This window comes from Eupeodes corollae, chromosome 1 (assembly GCF_945859685.1).
Source record: "Eupeodes corollae chromosome 1, idEupCoro1.1, whole genome shotgun sequence".
Lineage (NCBI taxonomy): Eukaryota > Metazoa > Arthropoda > Insecta > Diptera > Syrphidae > Eupeodes > Eupeodes corollae.
In genome coordinates, this window is record NC_079147.1 from 19,410,187 (window position 1) to 19,423,304 (window position 13,118).

A 13,118-nucleotide genomic window follows, 5' to 3' on the forward strand; every position below is an offset into this window, starting at 1 on the left:
TCAGTTTTCAAGCTTTCATGTACTATGTTCTTTTTAAAATCTGTGCACGTCCTATTTGGATGTATTTCCAGGAATTGTTTTGGCTGAGCCGTAAGGCACGGTTTGCAATAGTTTCTTGAATATGAAGATCCAAGGGTAAAATATGGAGTATTGCTTCCATTCATGTGGTGTGAGTGAGTGTTATGCCTTTACATGCTATTATTTGTACCCTTGTGAGTAATTTTTAGAATTTTAGCCTTCTCTATGCATTACAAATATTATACAGATATTATAGACATGGTTAACGTGAAGACCTTCCGTTTAGGACTCATTTCACGGTGGGTCTGCCCACAATATAAGGACCGAGAAAAGAACAATTTCTCAGTCATGTGTATGGCATGAACTGCACCCCTTGTCGAAAAGCGAGGTCTATCTTGCACTTCTTGTATTCTAAGGGCCATAGGTGTAAAAAAGAACCCTTAAAACACCATTTAGATCCGCATACTGCAACCACAGCACCACGACTTTCCTACCTACCTCTTAGACAGGAACACTCCGCTGTTTTCAAAAGTGTCTTCATGTGCAAGAATGCATTCATGGGCCCGTGTCCTGTGAGTAAAAAGCCCGTGAAGAGCGATACCACCAAAGTCCCTAACCCTAACTGCCTGATCAATATTGGGAAGAAACTCAAAAGTTACTCTTCCCATCTCACTATTTTTTCATCTTAGTTGCTATCTAGTGCACACACATCTATCCTACTTTCTTGTCAGTAAAATTTGAGGTCTTCTCCGAGTCCGTTGAGGATAAGTGTATTCCTCTTGACATCGTGTAGGCATTCGCCAGGCGTATTACTACCAGGAGGTGCCCAGCCAGCACTTGCATTGCCTCCTTAGAGACAGTACGACACACTGGCAAGGAGCCAATGAGCATTACTTTCTGACACGAGAGAATCTTATTCCTACCGACAACTAATTTGGCCGCGTTGTACCAAATGGGGGCGCCAAATGTTGCACATGCAACTAAAAATCCCTCATACACGGTACGACCTGTCCTCCTAAAAAGGAATTCATGGGAACCACTGCCGAAACCTTATCCCTAATTCTTATAAAATGTGGATGGAAGCTTAGTCTAGTAACTTGTGTTGCATAATTAAGAGAAACACCTCCTGCCCTGACAGTTAGTTGCTTATTCTTATATAGCATACCCTTCAGCATCATCATGAAAGTTTTCTCCACGGCCAGATCTACACCCACATTCATACCCCAGGAGCGAACTCTGCCCATGACCTCCTCTGTACCCCGTCTTTCAAGCTCGGCACGAGATTGGCCCTCAGTGTACATCTACAATATAATTAAAAGATTTAGTCCTCAGTTGTTCACTTATAGGTTAGGAGTTTCCCTGTCGCCAAGAGAGCAACGTCCTCAGCATAGGCCAATGTTTTGATACCATTGTTTTCGAGATTGGAAAGAATTTCGTTCACTACCAGAATCCAGAAAAGTGGTGAGAACACACCACTTTGAGGCGTGTCTCTGTTGATACTTTAGTCTCTGTACCACCTAGTTTGTTATTTATCTGTCTATATTTTAACATATACGAGTACATGATCAACAGTGTTATTTCGAGACCTTTGAGTGCTTTTCGATCAAAGAGCAAGATTCCAGAATTTTTTGAAATATCAAATGCAAAATTTCCTCCAAAAATATTCAAACATTAGTTTTACTATTCGGTGAGATAAACCATAAGATCCACCAGTGGACTTATTATCAGGAAACTTATACTGGCCACCATTAAAAAGCTTCGATTTTTCAAAAGCTGATAATTAATAGTGTTAAAATGACCTTTACGAAAAGAGCTATGAGACTATTAGACATGGTGAAGTTTGCGATTAACTGCTTTACAATAAATTAACCTTTTCTCAAAAAAGCTCACTAAAGGAGTATTATTGAAAACAAACTTAAAGAAATTAAGCATATTGCATGTTGAAGGATCCGATAAAATTTATATAATTATGAACCTAAATATATATAAGGAGTTAAGGTCGCCCGCTTATATTTTTTGTGCACCAAAACCTATTTTCATGAAGTCCGACTATAAGTATGTGAATGCTTCTAGAAGTATTTTCCTAACCAACTAAAATAAAAACATTAAACGCTGTGCAAGGTAACAAGATTTTTCTACAAGTCGGCATCAGGTTAATCCAATCTCACCCGTACAAAAATCATTAATTATAATTCGGTGGGGCAATCTGTAGCTTTACAGTAAAAAGTTGAAGATGAATATGTTTTTCAACAATTCTGCTCATTAACATAGTCTCTTAGATGAAAATCTGCCTCATCAATGAAGATGATTTTTCGTTCTTCAAAGTTAAGACGTAGCTGGTGATTAACCGGCTTTAGTTCTTGCGTAAAATTAAGTTTAAAAGGTTTAAGACCTAAGTCTATATGCAAGATACCTTGTAATGTAGTTTGCGGAGAAATTTCGCATTCCTAAGATCGACGAGGAATCGACAAACCTCGGAGTAAAGTTTTAAGGTGACAGTTTCGATTTGTAACAACATTAACTTGTCCCAAAAGCTTAAGTTAACTATTACCCGCCGAGAAGATGTTTAACGACAACTTAAAAGTTCTTTAGTCGTGAGTAATAACCCTGAAAACTGACTGTTGTTATTTGTCAAATGTCATGACAGCTTCAAAAGGATATTAAAATGAGATCTCTTATTGGAAAAACCTTTTATAACACTATGTGCTTTCTTATTGCTATAAGTTATAATCTTTAGAAAATTCCACACCTTCCCTACTAAAATATGTTAGTCAAAAACTACAAAGGTAAAATAAACTTTTAAACTTACCACCATAATAGCAATTCGTCCATTAACATCACCAACAACATTAATTGGTGGTTTTTCCTTTGGTGGATGTCCAGGTACTCCAACTGAAACGCTGATTGTCCTCTGTCTGCTACTACTTTAGGAATATTTATAAAAAAAATTAGTACATATTTAAATTTAAATAAACGGAAATTTATGTTTTTTCGTTGGATTCATACAAACCTACGAGTAGGGGTCGAAGGAAAGCACATTTCAACTGAATTCCCTATTGTAGTGCTATATGTACTGTGTGACAGAAAATAGATTTTTGGTTTTTGTTTTTTCTTAATTCGAATCGATTTTTCGTTTTGGTATTTTTTTTTTGTTCAAACGTTTAAATTAACCAAAATACAAAATATAAAAGGCAAAACAAAAGTTAGCTTATTTTCAAATTGCAATTTAACTAGGAAATACCATATAAGGAAAATATTGTTTCAATACAATGTTTAAGGATTTGAAGTAAAGGATATAGGATTTCCATTTTCTGTGTTAATAAGGCTTGACATTGTATTGAAGGATTTACGTACAATCAGAGATACATATGTGCAACTATGGCTTTACACATTTTTATTGTTCTACTTTGTTTTTTAAGATTTGAGTGATATTTTTTACAAGCGACACAACAGCTGATATTTTTGTATGTAGTGCGTTACATTTGCATTTTTAAAATAAAATTTTGTGAAACTATGATTTTAATGATTATCTCTCATATTACTAGAATACTTTATTGATCATTAGTGAAACAATATCAATTTCAATGAATAATTGATTAACTTATGCGATGAAAACACTTTTTTCAGTGGGAAAGCGATGAACAGTGAGTATTTAAATGATTTTTGAGACTCTTGAAGTGAAGTGTAACACAAACATGTATTTTTCTATAAATCCTATTTGATATTGATTTGTCGAAAATAACTATTTACTTTGAAAAGGCAAACTTAATTATCTTAAAAATTGACAATTTAAAAATGCTTTAAAAATATAAGCATAAGAATGGATACAAAGTATAAAAGTTCTTCGTTATCAGACTGGTCGACAGGACATTGCAACTAAATAAATAAATTGGGTGGCGCAACAGTCCGTTTAAGAACTAGGGCAAATTTGAGAAAGCACTTTTTTTCTTGACAAGAATTACTTTTTGAGAAAAAAACTATCAATCAAATTATACTTTTCAGGTTTTTGATACCTCAAGTTCAAATCATTTTTAATTTAAAATTAATCTATCACGTAAAGTTTTTGAGGTACAACCTTAAATTAGGCTTTTTTATGCAAATTCTTGAAGTATTTTTTGAATTCAATGAAATTCGTGATGATTTTCTAAATCTACAATCCCTTAATGTTTCGATTTATTGTTTTCTATTTATGTTAAAAAAATTCTCATTAGTTGTGAAAGGAAAACTAAAGCATTTGTGCTAAAACTGTTCTTAACACAAAATGGCAGAAACTCCATTTTTGGTCTTATAACGAATTCATGGTCTTAAGGTTTCAAAATTTCTGATTTCGAGCACATATACATACATATGTAGCTAAAATTGGAGTTTGGATTCAGAATTAGCACCAAAAATTAACACTTTTTAACACGAATTGCTAAAAAAAAAAATAAAGAAATCGCAATAAAGGGTTTTAAAACTTCAGATAGTGTCAAATGAAGACCCATAAGTCATCTTATTATTAATAAGAATTCACGAAAAATAGGTGGGATTCTAAAATGATTTAAACTCAAACTTAAAGACAAAATTGTTTAGTTTGTAAAATCTTTTACTTTGTAAAATCATACGTTTAAAATCCCGTTTTTGGATGTTTTTAGCAATTTTGTATAGGGTTTACATATTACAAAAATATAATGTGTTAGAAGAATTTAAGGCACGATTCGATTTCAGGACAACTTAATTGTGTCGAGAAGTGTTCCAAGCCGAATTCCGTTTGATTAAGAGAGTAACTTAATACCTTTTTAACTTCAAAAACAAACAATCAGTCTTCATTGAATATAGTGAATTCAACTACACTCCTTGAACCCAAATTTAGATGAAGCCAACTATGTAGGCCACTTTAAATTTACGTCATTGGTTAAATGAAGTATTGTATGTGCTTTTTAAAATTGGGCAGGTTCAGACAAAATAAGGGACTTCATTTGCAGTCAACTGCATTCTCTGAACTCAAAATAAGACCAAAGCAGCTTGTTAATTTTTCAAATGTCATTATTTTAAAACTAGGAACTTTAATGGACCATCTTTTACGTGCAGAAAGTACGAACAACTATATTATCTTAAAAAAAAACTCCTTTCATAGGTTACAGCTCCATCATAGGTTGTGTTTTGTATTAAAAAAAAGTCCTTGTTCCTTTTCCAATATTACAAAGAAAGCTTCTATACAAAACTTTAAATACAACTGTACAATATAAAATAAATCAGTGTTAAAAAGTTTAACTTACAGTTCAATATTGAGCCATGATCAGCTGATATTCTGACATAAGTCGACTTGACTTGGTAGTAAGAGAATTTGTTCTAGACTAACTTTTAAGTCAACTTTCGAATAAAGTTGTCTTAATTAAAAGGGCATTTTTTTCAGCTGGGCAAGCAGATATTACAGTCGAAAGTTGTTGGGGGCAGCAAACGGCAAATTAGAGAGGGGGGAGAGGTGTTTCAACTAAGGCACCTCTCCTTACCCAGACGGCAGCGGAGGAATTTCCGAGATGGAGTCAACGGTGGCGTCTACAGTTCCAGTAAGGTTGAACTACTTAGTGAACACCTTATAGGGCTTCTTCGACATATTCGGAGCCCAGGCCTGTAAGGAGCGGTTTATCCGGCTCCCCTTCCTTGGAGTTACACTAAGGAACTGGCCCTCCAGGTTGGGGGTTGTGCCGTCGAGGTGACTTCCGGCCACGTAGAAAATACATTTAGTTGCGAAGCACCAACAAGCCTCGGATACGGACGGATTCACTGTTGACAACCCACGCAAAAGAAATAAGGACAACGAACTTCGGATATGTACGTGGATTGTTAGATCCCTTAACAGACCACGTGCAGCCGAACAATTAGCGGAAGCCCTTAACTGCTGCAAGGCAGATATTACCGCCATCCAAGAAGTGCGATGGGATGGACTGGGCAAACGCAAACTAAAAGGCTGCGACGTATACTACGGCGACTGCTACCGAGAACAAAGACAGCGTCTATTTGGGTGTGGATTTGTTGTTGGAACTAGACTCAGGCAAAAAGTCTTGAGTTTCAACAGTGTGAGCGAGCGCATCAAGACAATCCGCATCAAGAATAAATTCGCCAACATAAGCCTAATATGCGCGCATGCCCTAACAGAGGAGAAAGATGAAGACACCAAAGAAATACTCTTCGAGCTCTTGGATAAGACTTATGAGCAGTGCCCTGGCTATGACATTAAAATTGTCTTAAGAGATTTTAACGCCAAGCTAGGAAGAGAAGACGGATTTATGCTGACCGATTTCGCTGCGGGGCGAGACGGTCTGGTAGCTAGTACGCAGTTCACACATTTCAGTATACAGGATGTCCGAACATTTCGAGTGGCCAATATTGACTCGGACCACTACCTCGTTTTAGCCAAGGTACAGAAGCTTCGACGTTAGACGGCTACAATCGCAAGAGACTGCCATGTCCTTTTCCGATCGAGTCTATAGTAATCTCTTGCAGAGTCCTATGCTGCCTACATTAAGCGTTGAAAACCAATGGCAACATTGCCTTGCAGCCATTAGAGATGCCGCCTCTGAAGTGCTATTTTTCACACGGCCACCACAGCGAAACCCCTGGTTTGACCCCTGAATGCCGGCAAGCGCACGCAGCGAATCAAGAGGCATACAAAACGGCGCTGCACTACTCGCGAGCTCTACGAGCTGAAAAAGAGAGAGGAACCGGCTTCTTAGATGGAAAAAAGGAAGCACGAGAAGCGCGCGATCGAGGAGATAGAGGGATGTAACAACAGGAATTGGGTGCGTAAATTTTACCAAAAGGTACAAACAAATTCTTAAGGGCACCAGCCACTAACCGGAGGCTGTAAAGACGATCAGGGGAACATCGTAGTAGAACCGCAGTCTATGTTGAGAATATGGAAAGACCACTTCTCCAAATTATATAACGGCGATGAGTAACCTAATCCCGCTGTAAGGGAGATAGAACCACTCAACCAAGGCGATCAACAATTCCGCCTACCCGATCAATAATTTCGCCTACCCAACCTTGACGAAGTGAAGATAGCTATATCTAAACTCAAGTCAATCAAAGCTGCTGGGACGGCATCGCTGCCGAACTATTTAAAGCAGCAGTCGATGACTTGGTAGGGCACGAACTCACCTGCAAAATATGGTTCGAAGAAAAGATGCCTGATGAGTGGAATCTCAGCATAGTTGCCCGATACATAAGAAAGGAGAGCCTATAAACAGACCAGGAAAGTCCATTATCGACCAAATATTTACACTACGGCAGATCTTGGAAAAAACCCAGAAGCTTCAAATCGATACCCACGATCTCTTTATTGATTTTAAAGCCGCGTACGGCATCATCCATAGAGAAGAGCTCTACAGAGAAATATCTAGTTTTGGCATCCCTGTCAAACTTATCCGTTTGTGCAGAATGACGATGGAGAATGCACGCTGCCCTATCAAGGTCGGAAAAGATATCACCGATGCATTTGATGTCAAAAAAGGTTTGAGACGAGTCGATGCACTGTCATGCGACTTCTTTAATATCGTTCTGGAAAGAATTGTGCAAAACTCAACCGTCAGCACTAGAGGCACAATCTTCCAAAGGTCCATCCAATTACTCGGATACGCAGATGATATTGACATAATTGGAAGATCAAAGCGGGATGTCAGTGGAGCGTTTTTGAGCATTGCGACGGAAGCGAAGAAGATGGGTTTAGTGGTCGATGAGGGCAAGACCAAGTATATGCTGTCATAAAAAAAGGACACTGAACGTCGACGTCTTGGACAAAACGTCACCATGGACAGCTATAACTTGGAGGTAGTTAAGGACTTTCCACCTAGGCACCGCTATTAACACAGAAAACGACACCTGCGCTGAAATCAAACGAAGAATAACTCTTGCAAATCGCTGCTTCTTTGGACTTAGAAGACAATTGAGAAGTAAAGTCCTCTCTCGAGCATCTAAAATCATCATGTATAAGACACTAATCATGCCGGTTCTCATTTATGGCGCTGAGGCCTGACCCTGCTAAAGAAAGATGAGAGCATCCTAGGATGCTTCGAGAGAAAAATTCTTCGGGTGATTTTTGGTCCCGTACGCATAGATGGAGAATGGAGGAGAAGATATTACGACGAACGCTGTACGGGTTGTACAGCGACACTGACCTAGATAACAGAATTAAAGTCCAACGGCTTAGATGGCTAGGTCATATAGAGCGAATGGACATCAACGCTCCAGCCGAAAGGTCTTCGAATCCAATCCCGAGAGACGGCGCAGTAGAGGAAGATCGCGACTCAGGTGGGTGAAGACCTCAACCAAATTGGCGTGCGTAACTGATTGAGGCCCAGGTCCGCCCGGACTATAGCGCCACCTTAAGTAAGTAATCAGATACTAGAAACTTTCTTAATTCGAATCCCTTATTTTATCTAAAACTACTAATTTTGAGAATTAATATCTTCAAATAGTTTCGGTATCGATTGATGTTTAGTATTATTATTCTTCTTTTAGCAAGAAAGTAGGATATTTGGGGCCTGCTTAGTTGTGAAAGGTATTCTGTTTTTCCTTTGACCGATATAATCGAAACATGATATGTTTTTATGACCTTGTTTTCAATTAATTTCTCCTTAATAGATATTTTTGTTAGGGCTACTGGGTCAAATTCTATGTAAGATATTGAGTTTTGAGTGTTCATGTCTATGACGATAGTGTTAATTATGTTTCTATATAACTTGACATTTTTAACCGACAATACTTTCACGAATATATCAAGAGGCTAGCGAGAAGAATGTCTTTAAGGTTACAGTTGGTAAAGTCCTCTACTACTAGGATTGGAAGATGTTTCAAGAGTTGGCAACCATACTAAACATGTGTTCAAGGGCAGTGGACAACAACTGAATGTTTTTGGGGCTTGGAGCTTATCTTCTGCCAAAAATTCACATGCAGGCATAGAAGTCTTTTCTTTATCTTTTTTTTATGATTTCAATGTCGTCAGCGCTTCGACTTTAAGTCCTCTTCGTTCGAATTCATTAAGGATTTGGTTGACTAAGAGGAGCCACTGACCTTAACAATCTGTTGTTTAGACAAAAAATACAATAACATTTTAACCTACTACTCGAACTAGGTACAATTGATACACTCATTGAAAAAGGAATAGAAATATTTTATACAAAAATTTTAATGGCATAATGCAGACAAGTAAATAAATCAAAAATAATGAAGTTTTACTTTTAGTCGAATAAAAAAAAATATGATTCTGACAATTTGAAACAAGTTGACTTAATTTGGTAGTAAGGGACTAAAAGAATGTACAAGTTATTACTAAAAATGATTGTGGATGAAGAATTGATAACAATAATTTAGTAAATGATTTTGAGGTCGAACGGTTTGTTTAATCAAATTGTAAATTGAGTTTCTTCATTATTTGATAAATATTTCAACTTTTTTATTGCCTATTTTCAAATACTATCTTTTACCAAAGTAGAAGCTGTGTAGAAGCTCATTTATATTAAGCAAATTTACTTTATGAAGCTATTTAAATATCATAAAATGTTCGAATTCTTTAGATTCTTCTACTTTTTCTCGCACACACTAACACAAACAAAATACATTTTCAAATTGATAGTTGAAATGTACTTAACAAAAATAAATTAAGAAAAATTAAACAAAAGAAATCGCTTACTAGCTTTCTTATAGTATTATTAGTGCAATTTCATTTTTCTTAAAAAAAAGACAAATGGTATGTATGAATTGCTTTAGTCAAAAGAAATACAATAGTTGTTTATGTTAATTTCTATATGACCAAGTACTTCACCATCACCTTTCTTTTTGTTGTTGTTTTTGTTTTTGATGAACCGCATGACTAGCATACTGAACTAACATAAATTACCTACTATTTTGCAAAAAATAGTACACAGAAACTTGAAACACCACTAACCTGGCTGGTGGAGGAGAATATCGGCCATCAACTTCATCACTTTCAGCTTCTTTTTGTTCACCATGAATGACAGCGATTCCTAGACGCAAACGTTCAGCATAGGAAGTTGCTTTTTTAGCTGAGCCAGGGTCACGGGCTACAATAACCGAATTTCTGTAATCGGGAATCTAGAAGAGAAAAGACTTCATTAATCTATATCACAATTAAAAGCACAGTTTCTTGTCGGAAAATCATTATGAAAAATAGTATAAGACTTAGAAAGAATCGCATCTCATAATGAAGTATTTTGATTGGATGAATAACAATAAATTTTTTTTCAAAATTAGAAAAGTTAAATAAATACACTAATTTAGTGGCGCAACAGGTAGTTACTCTGAACCATTCACATGTCGACTATCGAGTAAGGTCAGGAATGGAAGGTGTTATTTAGAGGTATAGGAATTTCTGGAAGGGATCATTTTTCAACTAGCTTTCATGCTATTGAAGTGTATTTAGCACACTTTTGAGTATACATTGGAAAATATTTAAGGACCTACAATACTGCAACATTTTCAAGTCGTTAACATTTATTTCCAAAATTCACGATAATCACCATCTACAGGTCTTATGATGATATTATCATCTATCAATTTAAATGCTCTACGTTCAAGAGGCTTAAGTAAGTTGCAGGAGCACCAGCCCAGAGATGAGAGTTATACTCAAGCTTTGGACGTATGCAAGTCTTGTAGATAACAGCCAGATCAGAAGAGTTGAAATATTTCTTGCATCGCCTTTTTATTTATATTTTATTTATCTTTCATTAAAAAACTGAAGCCAAAATTAACTAAAATGGTTTTTGGAGAAAAGAAAACGAAATAGACCCTGTTAATAAACCACTAGGTTGCAAACTCAGACTTATGCTGTTTGCTCTGTATACTGACGACATTGAAGAGATTTGTCGTCTTGGAGGGATAAACGTGATTTACACAGTGAAAATTACCAATCTTATGATGAGATCATAGCAGTTGCAGATACGTCAAATGCACTTCAATTTCTGATTAACAGATTGGCTGACTATTGTGAGAGGTAGAGGTTACTGATTATTCTAACCAATTCAAAAGTTATCATCTTTCGACAAGCACGAGTTAGAAATTGTCGAAACGAAAAATGTTGCTTATAAATTTGGGATATGGAGACTGTAAACGAATATAATTACTTGGGAATTAAAAGAAACTTAAGAAGGAGAAAACAATTGCTTTAAAGCTAGCAAAATCGAAAAGTGCCTTAAACACAAGTTGGAAGAGTTTTATGGTACACAAGAATGTGGATCCGGCTGTAAAGTATAGAGTGTTTCAAGCAACCCACAAGCAATTATGTTCTAATCAGCACAAATATGGGGCCATAAAAAGTTGGATAAGGTCAGAAAACTTGAGCGATATTTTTTGAAGAGAACTTTTAAGCTACCAAACACAATTGCTGTTCCTAAAGGAAGCCATCTTAGGCTTCATCCTTTGTTTAATACTTTTACTTTATTAAAAATGGATATTTTCCTATCTCATTATATGATATAAAGGCCCATTCGCTCTACATGACCCAGCCATCTAAGCCATTGGACTTTAATTCTGCTAAATACGTCAGTGTCGCTGTACAGCCCGTACAGTGCGTTGTTATATCTTCTCCTCCATTCTCCATCTATGCGTACGGGACCAAAAATCACCCAAAGAATTTTTCTTTCGAAGCATCCTAAGACGCTTTCATCTTTCTTTGAAAAGGTCCAGGCCTCAGCACCATAAATGAGAACCGGGATGATGAGTGTCTTATAGATGGTGATTTTAGATGCTCGAGAGAGGACTTTACTTCTCAACTGCCTTCTAAGTCCAAAGAAGGAGCGATTTGCAAGAGTTATTCTTCGTTTGATTTCAGCGCTGGTGTCGTTGTCTGTGTTTAGAGCGGTGCTAGGTAGACAAAGTCCTCGAAGTTATAGCTGTCCATGGTGACGTTTTGTCCAAGACGTCGTTGTTAAATGTCCTTTTTTGATGACAGCATATACTTGGTCTTGTCCTCATTAAACCCATCTTCTTCGCTTCGGTCGCAATGCTCAAAAACGCTCCACTGACATCACGCTTTGATCTTCCAATTATGTCAATATCATCTGCGTATCCGAGTAATTGGGTGGACCTTTGGAAGATTGTGCCTCTAGTGTTGACGGTTGAGTTTTGCACAATTCTTTCCAGAACGATATTGAAGAAGACGCATGACAGTGCATCGCCTTGTCTAAAACTTTTTTGGCATCAAATGCATCGGTGAGATCTTTCCAGATCTTGATAGAGCACCGTTCATTCTCCATCGTAATTCTGCACAAACGGATAAGTTTGACAGGGTTGCCAAAATTAGACATTGCTCGGTAGAGCTCTTCCCTATGGATGATGTCATACGCGGCTTTAAAATCGATAAAAAGATGGTGGGTATCGATTTGAAGCTCCTGGATTTTTTCCAAGATCTGGCGTAGTGTGAATATTTGTTCGATAGTGGACTTTCTTGGTCTGAAGCCACACTGATAAGGACCTATCAGGTTGTTGACAAACGTCTTCAGACATTCACATAATACGGCAGAAAGGATCTTATATGCAATGTTTAGGAGACTGATGCCTCTGTAGTTGGCGCAATTTAGAAGGTGTCCTTTTTTATGATTGGGCCAACTATGCTGAGATTCCACTAATTGGGCATGCTTTCTTCCGACCATATTTTGCAGCTGAGTTGGTGCATGCTCCCTACCAAGTCATCGCCTGCTGCTTTAAATAGTTCACTTCGTCTAGGTCGGGTAGGCGGAATTGTTGATCTGCGCCGCCTAAGTTGAGTGGTTCTATCTCCCTTACAGCGGAATTCGGTTCGTCATCGCCGTTATATAGTTTAGAGAATTGGTCTTTCCATATTCTCAACATAGACTGCTGGTCGTCTTCGATGTTCCCCTGATCGTCCTTACAGGCTTCGGTTCGTGGTTCGTGATGATTTTTTTTATAGAAATAAAAATCCTGAAATTCCTTCTAAATTTGAAACGTATGTACTTTTGAAATGTCAGTTCAATAATCTTACTTTCTTCAAAAGAATGTAAAGATTAGTTTCGGTAAGATAAACGATACTATCCGGCAAGAATTAATAGCAAACTGTGGGGCAAGGGAATTGGCTTTACCAA

At 37.1% G+C, this 13,118-nt stretch overlaps 1 protein-coding gene across 8 annotated transcripts in view; it reads right to left on the reverse strand.

Annotated features, from left to right (window-relative positions):
- LOC129954079 (phosphoribosyl pyrophosphate synthase-associated protein 2) overlaps positions 1 to 13,118 on the reverse strand; it is a 42,355-nt gene that overhangs the window by 4,065 nt on the left and 25,172 nt on the right. For 5 of the 8 annotated variants that reach the window (XM_056067736.1, XM_056067734.1, XM_056067737.1 and 2 more), the window contains 3 exons: positions 9,947 to 10,113; positions 3,029 to 3,091; positions 2,828 to 2,942 (listed from right to left, as the gene is read on the reverse strand). In XM_056067736.1, coding sequence (XP_055923711.1) covers positions 2,828 to 2,942; positions 3,029 to 3,091; positions 9,947 to 10,113 — 345 coding nt within the window. The remainder of the gene's footprint in view (positions 1 to 2,827; positions 2,943 to 3,028; positions 3,092 to 9,946; positions 10,114 to 13,118) is intronic. The other 3 variants (XM_056067735.1, XM_056067741.1, XM_056067740.1) reach the window with 3 other exon arrangements.